This window comes from Gossypium hirsutum, chromosome A05 (assembly GCF_007990345.1).
Source record: "Gossypium hirsutum isolate 1008001.06 chromosome A05, Gossypium_hirsutum_v2.1, whole genome shotgun sequence".
Classification (NCBI taxonomy): domain Eukaryota; kingdom Viridiplantae; phylum Streptophyta; class Magnoliopsida; order Malvales; family Malvaceae; genus Gossypium; species Gossypium hirsutum.
Window position 1 is genome coordinate 49,238,871 of NC_053428.1, and position 13,299 is coordinate 49,252,169.

A 13,299-nucleotide genomic window follows, 5' to 3' on the forward strand; every position below is an offset into this window, starting at 1 on the left:
TTCCTTGAATAAATTAAAAGTTGTAAAAATAATTATATTTTAGTTATTTTTATTTAATTATTTATCCACCTTGAACAAATTCCTGGCAGTTACTTTTTAATCCCGCTTAAAATAAACTGTCTATTTTTAAACATTTCCAGGTATTCCTTCTTTTTTTCATTTATCCCCTGCTTTCAATAATAATCAAACAGCTTTTCTCTATACTCCGAAAAGTTCGCTGCTTTCAACAACAAATCTTTGAATCCAGAACCCCTAATTCAACGATGAGATTGCATCACCGGAACCCTAAATTCCCTCTTTGGACCTTCTTTCTCTGAAACCATCTTTTATATGAAGCCTCCTTGGCTACCTCCGTCTTTTCCTGGTATGTTCTTCTCTTTTTCTCTTTTTTAGAATTTAAGTTCGAACCCTAACTCAGATTCGATCCCGTTTGAATTTTTCTTGAAGAAAATAGGAAGCATTTCTTTTGTTTTCGTAATTCCTTGTTTGGTGCGTTTTCTGTTTGTTTCTGTTTCTAATTCGGATTTCATTATAGATTTTGCTTGGTCTTTTAATTGTTACTGTGTTTTTGTGTTTCTGGATTTTTGCCTGTTTTTGGAATGTCGATTAAAGCTGATGGTGATTCTTGTTTCCTGTTCCGGGTAATGATCTCTGGGATTTCTTCAGGTCATTTTCCAAAGATTCTTTTGATTTAACTGTTTCTTGAATTCTGTTGAGATTCTTGAACATTTCAGTTGTTTGATGAGATGTCTAAATCAGATTTTTTTATTCCTTAATAAGAAGAATAAGTGTTTTTTATTGGAAAAATAATCTTTCTTGGTTCCATCTTCCGGTGTTTGATGAAATGTCTACATCAAAATAAAAAATTTGCAAGACCCTTTTGTGTTTTCTTCCATAAAGATTTTGTTTTTCCATTTGTTTCAACATCGCAATGATGTCCAGATCAGTTGCTTATTCAAGAATGCTTATATTGCGTGTTGTGTTTCTTATATTTGGAGGTCTTTTCATTTCCAATTTCACGTATGTGTTCTTTTATTATTATTTTTATAGTATTGCATAGCAGATGGGAAATGCTTGAAAAGTACGAACATTTTCTGAATAACATATTTATTGTTTATCTTAAAGAAAGTATCGAACTGAGACTAAATTTTCGAGGTACTTCTTTTTAGAAAACTGAAATACATAAAGCTGGATTTCATTGCAATTCAACTGAAGAGGGGTTAAGAAATTCTTTTTGGTATTCATGATGCATGGTCGGTCATAAATATTTGTTTCAAAGAGGGAGGGAGGGGGGGGGGGAGAGAAGTTTCCAGATTTTTTATGTTATTTACAGGAATAGAATTTTAAAGTTATCTTTGTAACTTGAACTGTCTGCTTATTGTTTTTTTTAAATAACTTTTTTATGGTTAGTTTGTAACCATGTTCTATTTTCTTTGTGCATTTTAGTGGTTTCTTGCGGTGAATGCTAAATTATGGATATTTCTGAGGTGGAAGAGAACCTGTTTGCAGCTAGTGATGCCAAGGTATGAATTTGAAAGCGTTTGGATATGTTTAATGTAAAATATCAGAACCTTCATATTACCTGTGCTGTTTCTTTAATTCTAGTTAACTTCACTAAAATGGGGGCATGCCCGTAACTACTTAGTCTACTTTTGTATTTTGTAAATGTACTTTCTGCATGATCCTTTTGTTGGCAGCAATCTATCTCCTAGGTTTATATACTTTTCAACTGTTCTTATTATCGAAGGCCTTTTGTTTTAGAGAAGCTGTAATGGTTGAATTTTGTTGCTTAAGGTTCACAGTTTTCCTACTTACATATTTTTTTCTTATGCAGTTACATGGGGATATGTGCAAGACACTTTCAGCAATTTATTGCAAAGTCTTGTCAATATTCCCTTCCTTGGAATCAGCACGGCCTAGGAGCAAATCTGGCATTCAGGCTTTATGCTCATTGCATCTAGCTCTGGAGAAGTCCAAAAATGTTCTTCAGCACTGTTCTACATGTAGTAAACTTTACTTGGTAAGAGTTTATTTTCTGCACACACACACACACAGAGGATATATGCATCCATAATTGTATATGTTTCATGTGTGATTCTTGGTATGGTGGTTTTTTACACTTGTTTGATGCATTCACTTAATGACTTTTTATTCGTTTCCCACTATTTTTCCTCTGTCTTATAGAATCTTTACTAAATTGTGGTGTTTTTTTTCATGTAGGCTATTACTGGAGATTCGGTTCTTTTAAAGTTTGGGAAGGCAAAATGTGCTCTTATTGACAGTCTTAAACGCGTTTTAGAAATAGTTCCAGAGTCCATTGGAAGTCAGGTAATAACCGCCCTCTTCTGGTTTGAGATTGCAAAGATTATTTCATTTTTTGGGTGTTAAAGCAAATAAGGGCCTTTTTTCAGCAAGCAGTTTCAACAAGATTGTTCTGCTGCTGGTATTTTTTTTATCCACATTATTTTTCTTAAAAAATTCCTAGTTCTTGTTCAAATTGAGAAGATTATTTTAGTTTTAATGGAAATCTGCCATGTCATGATGGTATTGGATTTACGTGCAGTATGATCCTTCTAATATATTTCTGATTACTTGATTGAACTTCAGATTTTAGAGATTGTAAGTCAACTTGAGGGGACTGCTTTCTCACTTGATCCGTCTGAAAAGCAAGTTGGTGATGAAATAATTAAATTACTTCAGCATGGGAGAAAATTTGATGACTGCAATGACAACAATGAGCTTGAGTCTTTTCACCAGGCTGCTATGAGGCTTGGTATCACTTCTTCTAGAGCAGCCCTAACTGAAAGAAGGGCTCTCAAGAAGGTGATAGAAAGAGCTCGTGCTGAGGAAGACAAGAGAAAGGAATCTATTGTGGCTTATCTTTTACATCTCATGAGGAAATACTCCAAGTTGTTTCGAAGTGAGGTTTCAGATGATAATGATTCGCAGGGTTCAACGCCTTGTTCCCCAACTGTTCTGGGTTCTCTTGAGGGTGGAGGGGCAAGTGGTAATGGTCAGGCATTTGAGCGGCAGCTATCGAAGCTCGGTTCTTTTAATTTCAAGCCAAATATTAGGAGATCGGGGCATATTCCCCTTCCCCCTGAAGAATTACGATGTCCAATATCATTGCAGCTTATGCATGATCCAGTCATAATAGCTTCTGGACAGACATATGAAAGGATCTGTATTGAGAAATGGTTCAGTGATGGGCATGACACCTGCCCAAAGACTCAACAGAAGCTCCCACATCTCTCTTTGACTCCTAATTACTGTGTTAAGGGTCTCATTGCTAGTTGGTGTGAACAGAATGGAGTTCCTATTCCCAATGGTCCCCCAGAGTCTCTTGATTTTAACTACTGGAGACTGGCCTTGTCTGAGTCTGAGACTGCAAATTCAAGATCAATGGATAGTGTCGGTTCATGCAACTTAAAGGGGGCTAAGGTGTTTCCTTTAGAGGAGAGTGGTAACGCTGAGGAAGTGGAAGGAAATGAAGCTGAAAATGAAAATGGGTCTCCGTGTCCACAGGAGGAAATTTCTGAGCTTAATGTGCTTGAAAGTTATCAGGATTTCCTCTCTGTTTTGAATGAAGAAGAGAACTTGCAGAAAAAGTGCAAAGTAGTGAAACAAATAAGGCTTTTGCTGAAGGATGATGAGGAGGCAAGGATTTTTATGGGGGCAAATGGCTTTGTTGAGGGATTATTGCGGTTTCTAGATTCAGCTGTGCGTGAAGGAAATGCAATGGCTCAGGAAATGGGTGCAATGGCTCTCTTTAACCTTGCTGTCAACAATAACAGGTTTGTTACTCATGTTTAATGCCTTTTCTTAGTTAAATCCGGACATGGATATTTGCGAGCAACTGCTGCTACCCTTTCATTCATTAATGGATGCACCAAACGTGTCAAATTAATAGGAGGGAAAGAGCATCTTAACATCTTTCATATATAATGCTGTTATTCCTTGTGATTGATTGTCATTTTATATGTAATTGCTAAGGTGAATCTCATATAGTTTTCTTTCTCCATATGTTTTCAATAACAAAAATTAGGAACAAGGAATCGATGTTAGCATCTGGAGTGATTAAATTGCTGGAGAATATGATTTCCAACTCTGATGCTCATGAACCAGGAGCTGCTCTCTATCTTAATCTCTCTTGCCTCGAGCAAGCCAAGTCTGTCATTGGCTCAAGCAAGGCTGTGCCATTCTTAGTCCGGCTACTGGGCAGTGAAACCGATCAACAATCCAAGCTTGATGCCCTTCATACTCTTTATAACCTTTCTACCGTGCAGTCCAACATTCCGAGTCTTCTTGCAGCTGGCATAGTTAGTGCCCTCCAGTCACTCCTGGTCTTGGGCGACCATACCTGGACGGAGAAATCCATTGCAGTTTTGATAAATTTAGCTTCAAGTCCAGCAGGAAGAGACGAGATGGTATCAGCCTGTGGTGTCATAAGTGGTCTGGCAACAGTCCTTGATGCAGGTGAATTGATTGAGCAAGAGCAAGCTGTTTCGTGCCTTCTAGTTCTTTGTAATGGAGATGAGAAATGCAGTCAAATGGTCCTACAAGAAGGTGTGATACCTGCATTGGTGTCGATTTCAGTAAATGGGACAACAAGAGCGAGGGAGAAGTCACAAAAGCTTCTGATGCTATTCCGGGAACAACGGCAGCGAGATCATCCGCCTGCTGCTGAGAAAGTCAAACAAGTTGAAATCAATGAAGATCCCATGCCCGCTCTTGCCTCAGCTCCGGAATCGAAGCCGTTCCTTAAATCGGTATCGAGAAGAAAAATAGGTAAAGCATTTAGCTTTCTAAAGAAGAGCAAGAGCTACACTGTTTATCAGTGTTGAAAAGAGGCAAAAGAAAAAAATGCCAATGTAAATGCTTTTGTTGTATTTTCTTTTTCTTTGGTCATCACAGAGAAGCAGAAAATGTACAGGCCCTTTGTAACCTATATATGGACATTTTGTCTTCCTTATTTACCTTTTCTAGTTTATAACTAATTAACCGATCATTAATAATAAGCCAGCAGAAAATGTACAGGCCCTTTGTAACCTATATATGGACATTTTGTCTTCCTTATTTACCTTTTCTAGTTTATAACTAATTAACCGATCATTAATAATAAGCCAAAAGAAGTGGTATAAATCGTTGAACTGACTGATTTTCTTAAAATAAACCAGCGAAATCCATTAAATAGCCCGTCTAGCTCAGTCGGTAGAGCGCAAGGCTCTTAACCTCGTGGTCGTGGGTTCGAGCCCCACGGTGGGCGTCGGAGTCTGCACTGTATATATATTTTTCATTGAAGACCATTTAATACTTACGGAGGATGATTAGAAAAGAATAAAAATGTGAATTTATTTTAATATTATCTAACGCAGAAAACATGTAAAAATGTGGGAAATTTAAATGAAATATGCTGAACGCTGAAAGCCGATAAATCATTTATATTATAATATGCAGAGGTTTAAAGAATTAAGAGTATACATATTTTTGGTGAGAAAGTTACATTATTGGATAACTTTAAATTTTGCATTGATAATACCTACCTACATATTTTAAAGTTAAAGTTTGATTTTAAGGAAAAAAAAAGAGTTAATTTTTTTAAATTAAACCAAAAAACAAAATTAGATTTATTTAACAAATTTTATTATATTTAGATATTAAGGTTTCATCAACTTGTAATTATTAACAATTTTAACTTTTTACACATTGTAATTTTCGTTTGATAATTTTATTTTTAAATCAAAATGAATGACAAGATCTGTCCTGTAACAGACATTTTCATCCCATCAAAGACATCTTCCTCACGCACTCCATAATGATGGCTAAATGACAAGTCCAACACATTAACACCATCTTACATGGGACCCTGCCTATAAATACCTCCAGGAACAACAAGGAGGGGATCTACTCTTCAATAATACCAAACTTATGCTCTATCAACATACCTTTAGCTCCAAACCTTAGCATTCTCTTGGCCTTCACTATCCATAACCTCCAGCCTTTTGCCCTGATTGGGTGATCCAACCTCTGCAGTAATCACCACTACCTTTTCTATACTCTTTCCTTATTGTATCATTGTATCCACAATTAGTGCGGTGAGTGTGGACAACTCACAATACCAAAGTGGCATCCCCGCTATTCAAATCAACTATACCAACGATCCTATCAGCCAAGTCAACTCTTCCATCCCACTTATCACCCCCATTTCACCAGCCTCAAGAACTCCCACTGGCTTAAACTTTACATAGATTTCTTCTCTTTCTACCCTTGCAGGAACCCTTCTACTGTATGCAAACATCCTCCTCCTCACCTTAGAGTAGCTAGTGAAAGCCCTGAGGGATCCTCTAGCCACTAATTTTGTGACCTTTGCTACACTAACAAGTACTACATGCTAAACTGCCTTGATTCCCCTGATTACCATGGAACACCAACCGTTTGTTGCTGTGTCTTCTCTTGGGTCATTTGACCACATACCTCACTGTTTTGAAGAAGCTATAACCTATCTCACAATTATGCCTCTCTCACAAGCTGTAACTTTTGTCCCGCTAAACCAAGGCTATAACACCCCTCACCTATCTCTGTCATCAGAATAGGGTTACAGAAAGTTACAACAAATAACAAAACAAACATAAAATATTTCAATTTAAAAGTTTACTTTTAAAACAATCATCAATAGTTTCATTCAATAAACTTGTCATTCAAACATTAACAAGACTTAATTTGAGCTTACAAGGCATAAAAAAGATTTAGAAACAATTTGGGATTAACTTGAATCAAAACATAAAAATAGAGTAAAAACTGAAAATAGGGGTCACACGATCGTGTGGTACAGATACATTGCCATGAGGCCAGACCATGTGGAAAGGTAAAGACCGTGTAGAAGGAGACATATGGTCGTGTCCCCAGACCGTGTACAATTCGAATATAGGGTTACACAGCCGTGTAACTCTTTGAGACCTTGTGAATAATCAGTGTTGAGATTTGTGTAGAGTCCAATCCCTTGAAAAGATTGTCTCCGGTTTCTTGATTGTCTTGCATCAACTTCATTTACCTTCTTATTGCTTTTATGTGATTGAGCTTGGGTTGACTGCAAATTTGCACAACATATTTCATAGCTTGGGTTGGTTAATTTTATGTCACAATGCAATTCAAATGCCAATTTGCATTTAATTATACCTGTTGAGGGACTTTTCTGTTGTTGGTTTGATCGGACCTTCTAGCAGTAACATTTGAATAAGATTGGGATCTCTGCAAAATGTTGGGAGATAATAATTAGTAGAAAGTATCAATTAAAAACAATGTTTATTCAATTTTAATAACCCAATACATTTTCACCAACTCAAGGTTTAGGACATGCTTTCTTGTTATGACTTACTTGCCCACAATTTTTACAAGTCATCCTAATCCCTTTCTTATTGAGATGTCCAGACATTGGTTTCTTATGTTCATCTTTTGACTTCATTGTTATTTCTAAAAAGAAATTTTTTTTTTATATTATCTGATAGAAAAACTGAAATATCGTGAGAACCAAACAAAGAACTAAGAAGAAACAAAAAATATACAAGGTTCTATTGTTCTAGAATGAAGCTTCCCATTTTCTCGGCACAAAGCCATTGCAGAACCAAATAGAGTATGTCATTACAGAACCAAACGCGAAAACACTTAATCGCTCACACGTACAAAGATAAAAAAATTACAGTATCGCCTTAAACAATTGATAGTGGTTGTGGCTTGTGGGACCGTGGTCGTGGGATCAAACAAGAAGCCAAAAATGGGTAAACAATTGAAAGTGGGAACATCAGGTGTGGGGAAGGAATCAAAGCTTTTAAGTAAAAGAGAAAGGGAAACTGGTGGGTAGATTTGGAACTACGGGAAGCAAAGTAAGGCTGATGGATTAAAAATCTTAATTTAAGATTTATCAAAATGAAGTAATTTTTCCTTTTCTTATTCAGATTTTTGGGTAACTCCAATTGTGTAATTCATATTTGAGTTACACTGAAAAATTTAATTTTTTAATTGAGTTGATCCAAATAACTTGAATAACTCGAACTATTTAATTTAAAATTTGAAATTTTTATTCAGTTTTTTGAATCGAATTGGATTTTGCTTACCCCTAGCCATTAAGGTTTAGAAAAAGGAAAATGGATGTTGTGATCATGGATTAATACGATGGCTTGAAATCCAACATAAGTTGTGGATTTTTTGAAGCTAGTGTTAGTAGCATCGTACTAAACTAGTGTCATCAAACCTAATTTTAAGCTAGTGTTAGCAACCTGAATATGTCAACTTGTATAAAAAAAATAGGTGTTGTGATTAGGAATTAATTCGATGACTGGAGATCCAACATATGTTGCGGATCCCTTAAAGCTAGTGTTAGCATATTCAAACTAAGCTAGTGTTAGCAACCTAGATCTGAAGCTAGTGTTAGTTGCCTGATAATGTCAACATATGTAATCATTTCAGTCTTGTGTATCCCAGTTAAAATTACTTTAGTTCTTCGGGTGAAAAATAGAAATGGAAATGGTACTAAATGGAATCGATATGTTTGAAATGAATATATATGTATATGAATGAAATTATATGTGTTACAAATTGAATATGATTTGGTAAGTATATGTGATATAATGGATTATTATTTCAATATATGAATGCCTTTTAAGCTTATGACACATAATCAGACTAACTTATTTGATGTATTTTTGAAAGTATATGAATGTGCAAAATGCTAAAGGATTGCTATGTTTGTACCAATGCATTTTAATTTCTAAATTAGTGAAATTCCAAGTTAAGTAGCTTTTATATGGGCTTACTAAGCATCCAAAATTCTTACCCATTGTCTCACTTTGCCTTGCATATTTTTGGGTTGCGAAAAACTCATTGATCGAATCAACTTGAAGATCACACTATTCCATAATCGCCTTGGTAGTCTTGTGGCTCGTTTTAATCTTGATTATGTGGCATGTATTTAGGGTTAATATATGGTGGTCGGGGGAAATGTGCCCATATTGTAGTAAACATGCAATTGTTTTCTATGTGTTTGAACGATGAATAAATAAAATTAATTTCACATTTCACTAGTATGTCTTTTGTATTTGTCTTTCATATTTTGCATGCTTAGCGAAATTGTGACAATCAAATATTAGTTCATTGATTGCCTAAGTTGAAACTGATGATAAGTGACATTGTAAGAACATTTACATTGCGAGAAAGACATTCAGTAGATAATCTAAACGAGTCAGTAGTCCTGTAAAGGAATCAAAGCGAGCATTTGATTCAAATACTTAGAATGATTATTATGTCATCTACAATTCCAATTGGGGAGATGGCTAGTCTTGGCTATAGGAGCAGTTGACTCTACAGGTAGAGACATAAATATATTTATTGAAAGAATGATACATTGGACTGGATCCAAGATGAATTAATTCTAAATCCGTTATTGAATTAATTCACTTGCGACATTCATAGTGTGATTTACCTAAATCCTGAGTTAGTCACTGACCATGTGTAACTGCCCGATTTTGGGCCTAGTCGGAACAGTGATTTCGGAACCACAAAAATGACGAGTAAAAAAATTATTTTTATTATATTTTTATGGTCTACGGTTTCACAGAATGATTCCATGAAAATTTCGTTAAAAAATTTTGACGTTTGGGCACTCAATTTAGTCAAAAGGACTAAATTGTAAAAAGTGAAAAAGTTGAGTTCTACATGTTAGAGGTGTTCAATTGTTATGAAATTTTAAACTGGAGGTCCTTAAATGGTAATTAGACCATTGGTTAATTTTTTGGACAAAAATGGATATGAAATAGTTGAAATAGAATATTTTTAAGTTAGAGGCATTTTGGTCATTTAGTAATTAAAATGAATTAAAAACAAAATTAAAAGCTAATTTTTGTCCATCTTCAACCCCATGACCTAATTTCACAAGGGGAAACCATGGATAGGGGTTTTCAAGCTTCCAAGCTCAATTGTAAGTCCGTTCTAGCTCCGTTTTTAATGATTTTTACATTTTTGAGATCCTCGTAACTCGGTTTAGCTATTTCTACCATTATTTTGAGCTAGGGTTTGTGTTTAAAATTTACCCATGGATGACATACATGTCTTTTGATGTTTTATGGAAGAATATGAAAGTTTGGAGTGTGATAAACAACTTTTACTAAGTGATTTTTGATGAAATTTCATAAAGGGACCTATTTGTAAAATTTGTAAAATATGTGTAGGAAATGTGATTTAGTGAAAAATGTGGGCTACTATAAGAGGGAATATGAATTTTCTAGGCTTGGGTATTGAGAAAAATAGATACATTTCATTTTATGAGCCTAGGGGCAAATTTGTAAATATGTGAAATTTTAGGGGCAAAAATGTAATTTTCCATAATATGATTTTTGGACTGATTTTAATAGTATAATAATTTAATAAGTCGAATTTGATATTATAGATCAAGAAAAATGAAGTTTGGACTTAGAACGGAGGAAAAACGAGTATTGGACGATTTGGTCCTTTTTTCCATTTTAGGTCGAGACAAGTTCGTATGTTAATAAATGTTATTGATTTGTGTTAATTATGCAATATTATTATATATTTGATTAAATTGTGAAAATTAAAGTAAACTTTCGAATTGAGTAAAAACGCAGGATCGATCACGATCGTTGCGTAGTGAAATATGAATTGACGGTAAAAGACCATTGTTAGACCATGACAATTTGCTAAGTGAAATAAGTGATTTGCATGTAAGACCATATCTAGGATATGACATTGTGCTAAGTGGAATAAGACCATGACATCTAAGTGAAATAAGTCCATGGCAATGTGCTAAGTGAAATAAGTCTATGGCAATGTGCTAAGTGAAATAAGTCCATGGTATTGCGCTCAGTGAGAAATTTCCCGGTTGAACCTTAGGAATAAAATAGCTTTGGAAACAAGTGTGATACTATGTGAAGGCCACTTTGTGAATAAAATAGCTTTGGCTACAAGGGTGGTACTATGTGAAGGCCACTGTGTATCCATTATTATACTGATGTGTTCAACGGGAAATGACTAAGTGTAAACGAATATGTAACACCCCGTACCCGAGATCGTTTCCAGAGTCGAACACGAGGTGCTAACGGATTTAATTCCTTACTTAAACAGCTCATACAATTCATTTTTTTAAAATTTTCCAGACGAGCTGGCTAACTACAACACAGTCACTCTAAAAATCATATCTCGAGTTCCAAAACTCGAAATTCAATTCCGTAAATTTTTCCTGAAACTAGACTCATGCATATATTTACTAATTTTTTTCTAGAATTTTTAATTGGGCCAATTAGTACAGTTTATTAGTTAAAGTCTCCCCTGTTTCAGGGTTCGACTACTCTGCCCTTCATGCATTACGACTTAGATATCTCCCTGTACTGGGCTTCAATACTTACGCCGTTTGTTTCTAATGAAACTAGACTCAAAAAGGAATCTGTACATATAAATAATGACTTCTAATTATCTCTGGTTAATTTATGGTGAATTTCCAAAATCAGAACAGGTGATCCAGAAATCGCTCTGGCCCTGTTTCACGAAAACTTAAACGTCTCATAAAATACGGCTCATATGGTTGTTTCGTTTCTTCCATATGAAATTAGACTCATCAAGATTCGATTACATAATTTATTCATTATTTAATTCCATTTTTACTATTTTTAGTGATTTTTCAAATTCACATCACTGCTGCTATCAGCATTTATTTTAAGGTAAATTTTTTTTTACCTATTTCATAGTTTTCCATGAATAAACTAGTAATTTGACATACATTATTTCCAAGTATAATCACGATTAGCCATGAAATAAGTAGCACCAATAGGACCATGCTTGGCCATTCCAATGGCTAATCATTACCAGCCACTTCCACACCACTTAATAACCAAATCATAAGACCATATATACAAAATGATCATAATGTTATACTCAAAATATACAAGCCATTTTCGCATGGCTATACGAATATACATTACCAAAAGATACTTAATCAACAACAAGGGTCAGCCCTATACATGCCATTATCAAGTTCAATTGAAGAGTACCAAAAAGGGGCTTAGATAGGGTGGATGACTTCGACTTTGACGCTTCCGAGTCCGATAGCTGACGAATAAAATCTATAAAACAGAGAATTAAAGCAAAAGAATAAGCATTTCGATGCTTAGTAAGTTTTAAATAATGAAATCATTTAAAAGGATGGCATAATAATATCTAAGTTTGTTTGTTTCATCCTTTGGCCGAATAGAAAATAACTAAGGTACTACTTTTATCATTCATATCACAAAGGTGGAAGCAATATATATATCCAACTAAATTCATTCTATAGCCGAATACGTTCCTCTCACATTTCCGTGTCAATCTCATGCATATACACCTATATCTCACATTTGTGAAGTTGAACTCTCTAATTCGGAACTCATACATCATAATCAGATCATAAATGTTCGAATGATTTTAAACAATGGTCTAAGCATCCCTACCAATTTCAAAGTCATAATTTATCATAATCATATTCTCAACGAGAGTAAATTGTTTACCTAGTTATCTTACTGTAAGTAGCACATTTGTTTAAAATTGTTTCAACATGTATTATATGATTTCTCTTACGAATATTTACGAGTTTTCAACTCAGTATTATGCCGTCACAGACGCCCTTCGGAACCAAGCCCGATTCTTAGCACTGACTCAAAAAACCCTTCGAGACCAAGCTCGAATTATGACATTGGCCCGAAGGCCCTTCGAAACTAGGTTCAGTTATGACACTGGCTTAAAAGCCCTTCGAGACCAAGCTCGGCTTATGACATTGGCTCAAAAGCCCTTCGAGACCAAGCTCGGATTTAAACCCCAATTAACATTCACACATATATGCATATATATATAATTGCTTTATCAAATCATAAGCTAAGTTCCATTACTTAAAGACTTACCTCGGATGTTGTCGAACGATTTCAACGGCTATTCGATTTCTTTTTCCTTTCCCTTATCCAACTTTGATCCTCTAAGCTCTTGAGCTAAATCAAACAATTTACTTCCCAATCAAACACAATCATACAGCATCCATATACAGTTTAGAATCAATTCATTTGAATCAATTTACCACTTAAGTCTATCACCATTTCGCTTTCAAATTTGTGTACTTGGTAAGTCACATTAAACAACTACAAATATAACTTTAATACATATTTATTTTCGAATGTCCCCATGACACAAGATGTATACATAAGGCACTAACATACATATAAGTAAATATATACTTATGAAATTTTCATATTTTAGTCGATTACTTAAGTT

The 13,299-nt window shown here is 34.8% G+C and overlaps 1 protein-coding gene and 1 non-coding gene across 4 annotated transcripts; both read left to right on the top strand.

Moving 5' to 3' along the window:
* Nucleotides 1-137: 137 nt before the first annotated feature.
* Nucleotides 138-4,972, top strand: LOC107956980 (U-box domain-containing protein 6). 3 transcript variants are annotated; one of them, XM_016892399.2, is made up of 7 exons: nt 138-364; nt 613-666; nt 1,447-1,523; nt 1,835-2,020; nt 2,221-2,328; nt 2,608-3,794; nt 4,046-4,972. In XM_016892399.2, exons 3-7 carry the CDS (start codon nt 1,473-1,475, stop codon nt 4,842-4,844), a joined length of 2,331 nt encoding a protein of 776 aa, XP_016747888.1. In that variant the 5' UTR covers nt 138-364; nt 613-666; nt 1,447-1,472; the 3' UTR covers nt 4,845-4,972. The 3 variants fall into 3 exon arrangements, with proteins under 3 accessions (XP_016747888.1, XP_016747887.1, XP_040968390.1); XM_016892398.2 differs by lacking the exon at nt 613-666 and having other exon boundaries at nt 139-364; XM_041112456.1 differs by lacking the exons at nt 138-364; nt 613-666 and adding an exon at nt 467-489.
* A 221-nt stretch (nt 4,973-5,193) lies between these two features.
* Nucleotides 5,194-5,266, top strand: TRNAK-CUU (transfer RNA lysine (anticodon CUU)). Its single transcript has one exon. It is a non-coding gene; the product is annotated as a tRNA-Lys (tRNA).
* The last annotated feature ends 8,033 nt before the right edge of the window (nt 5,267-13,299 follow it).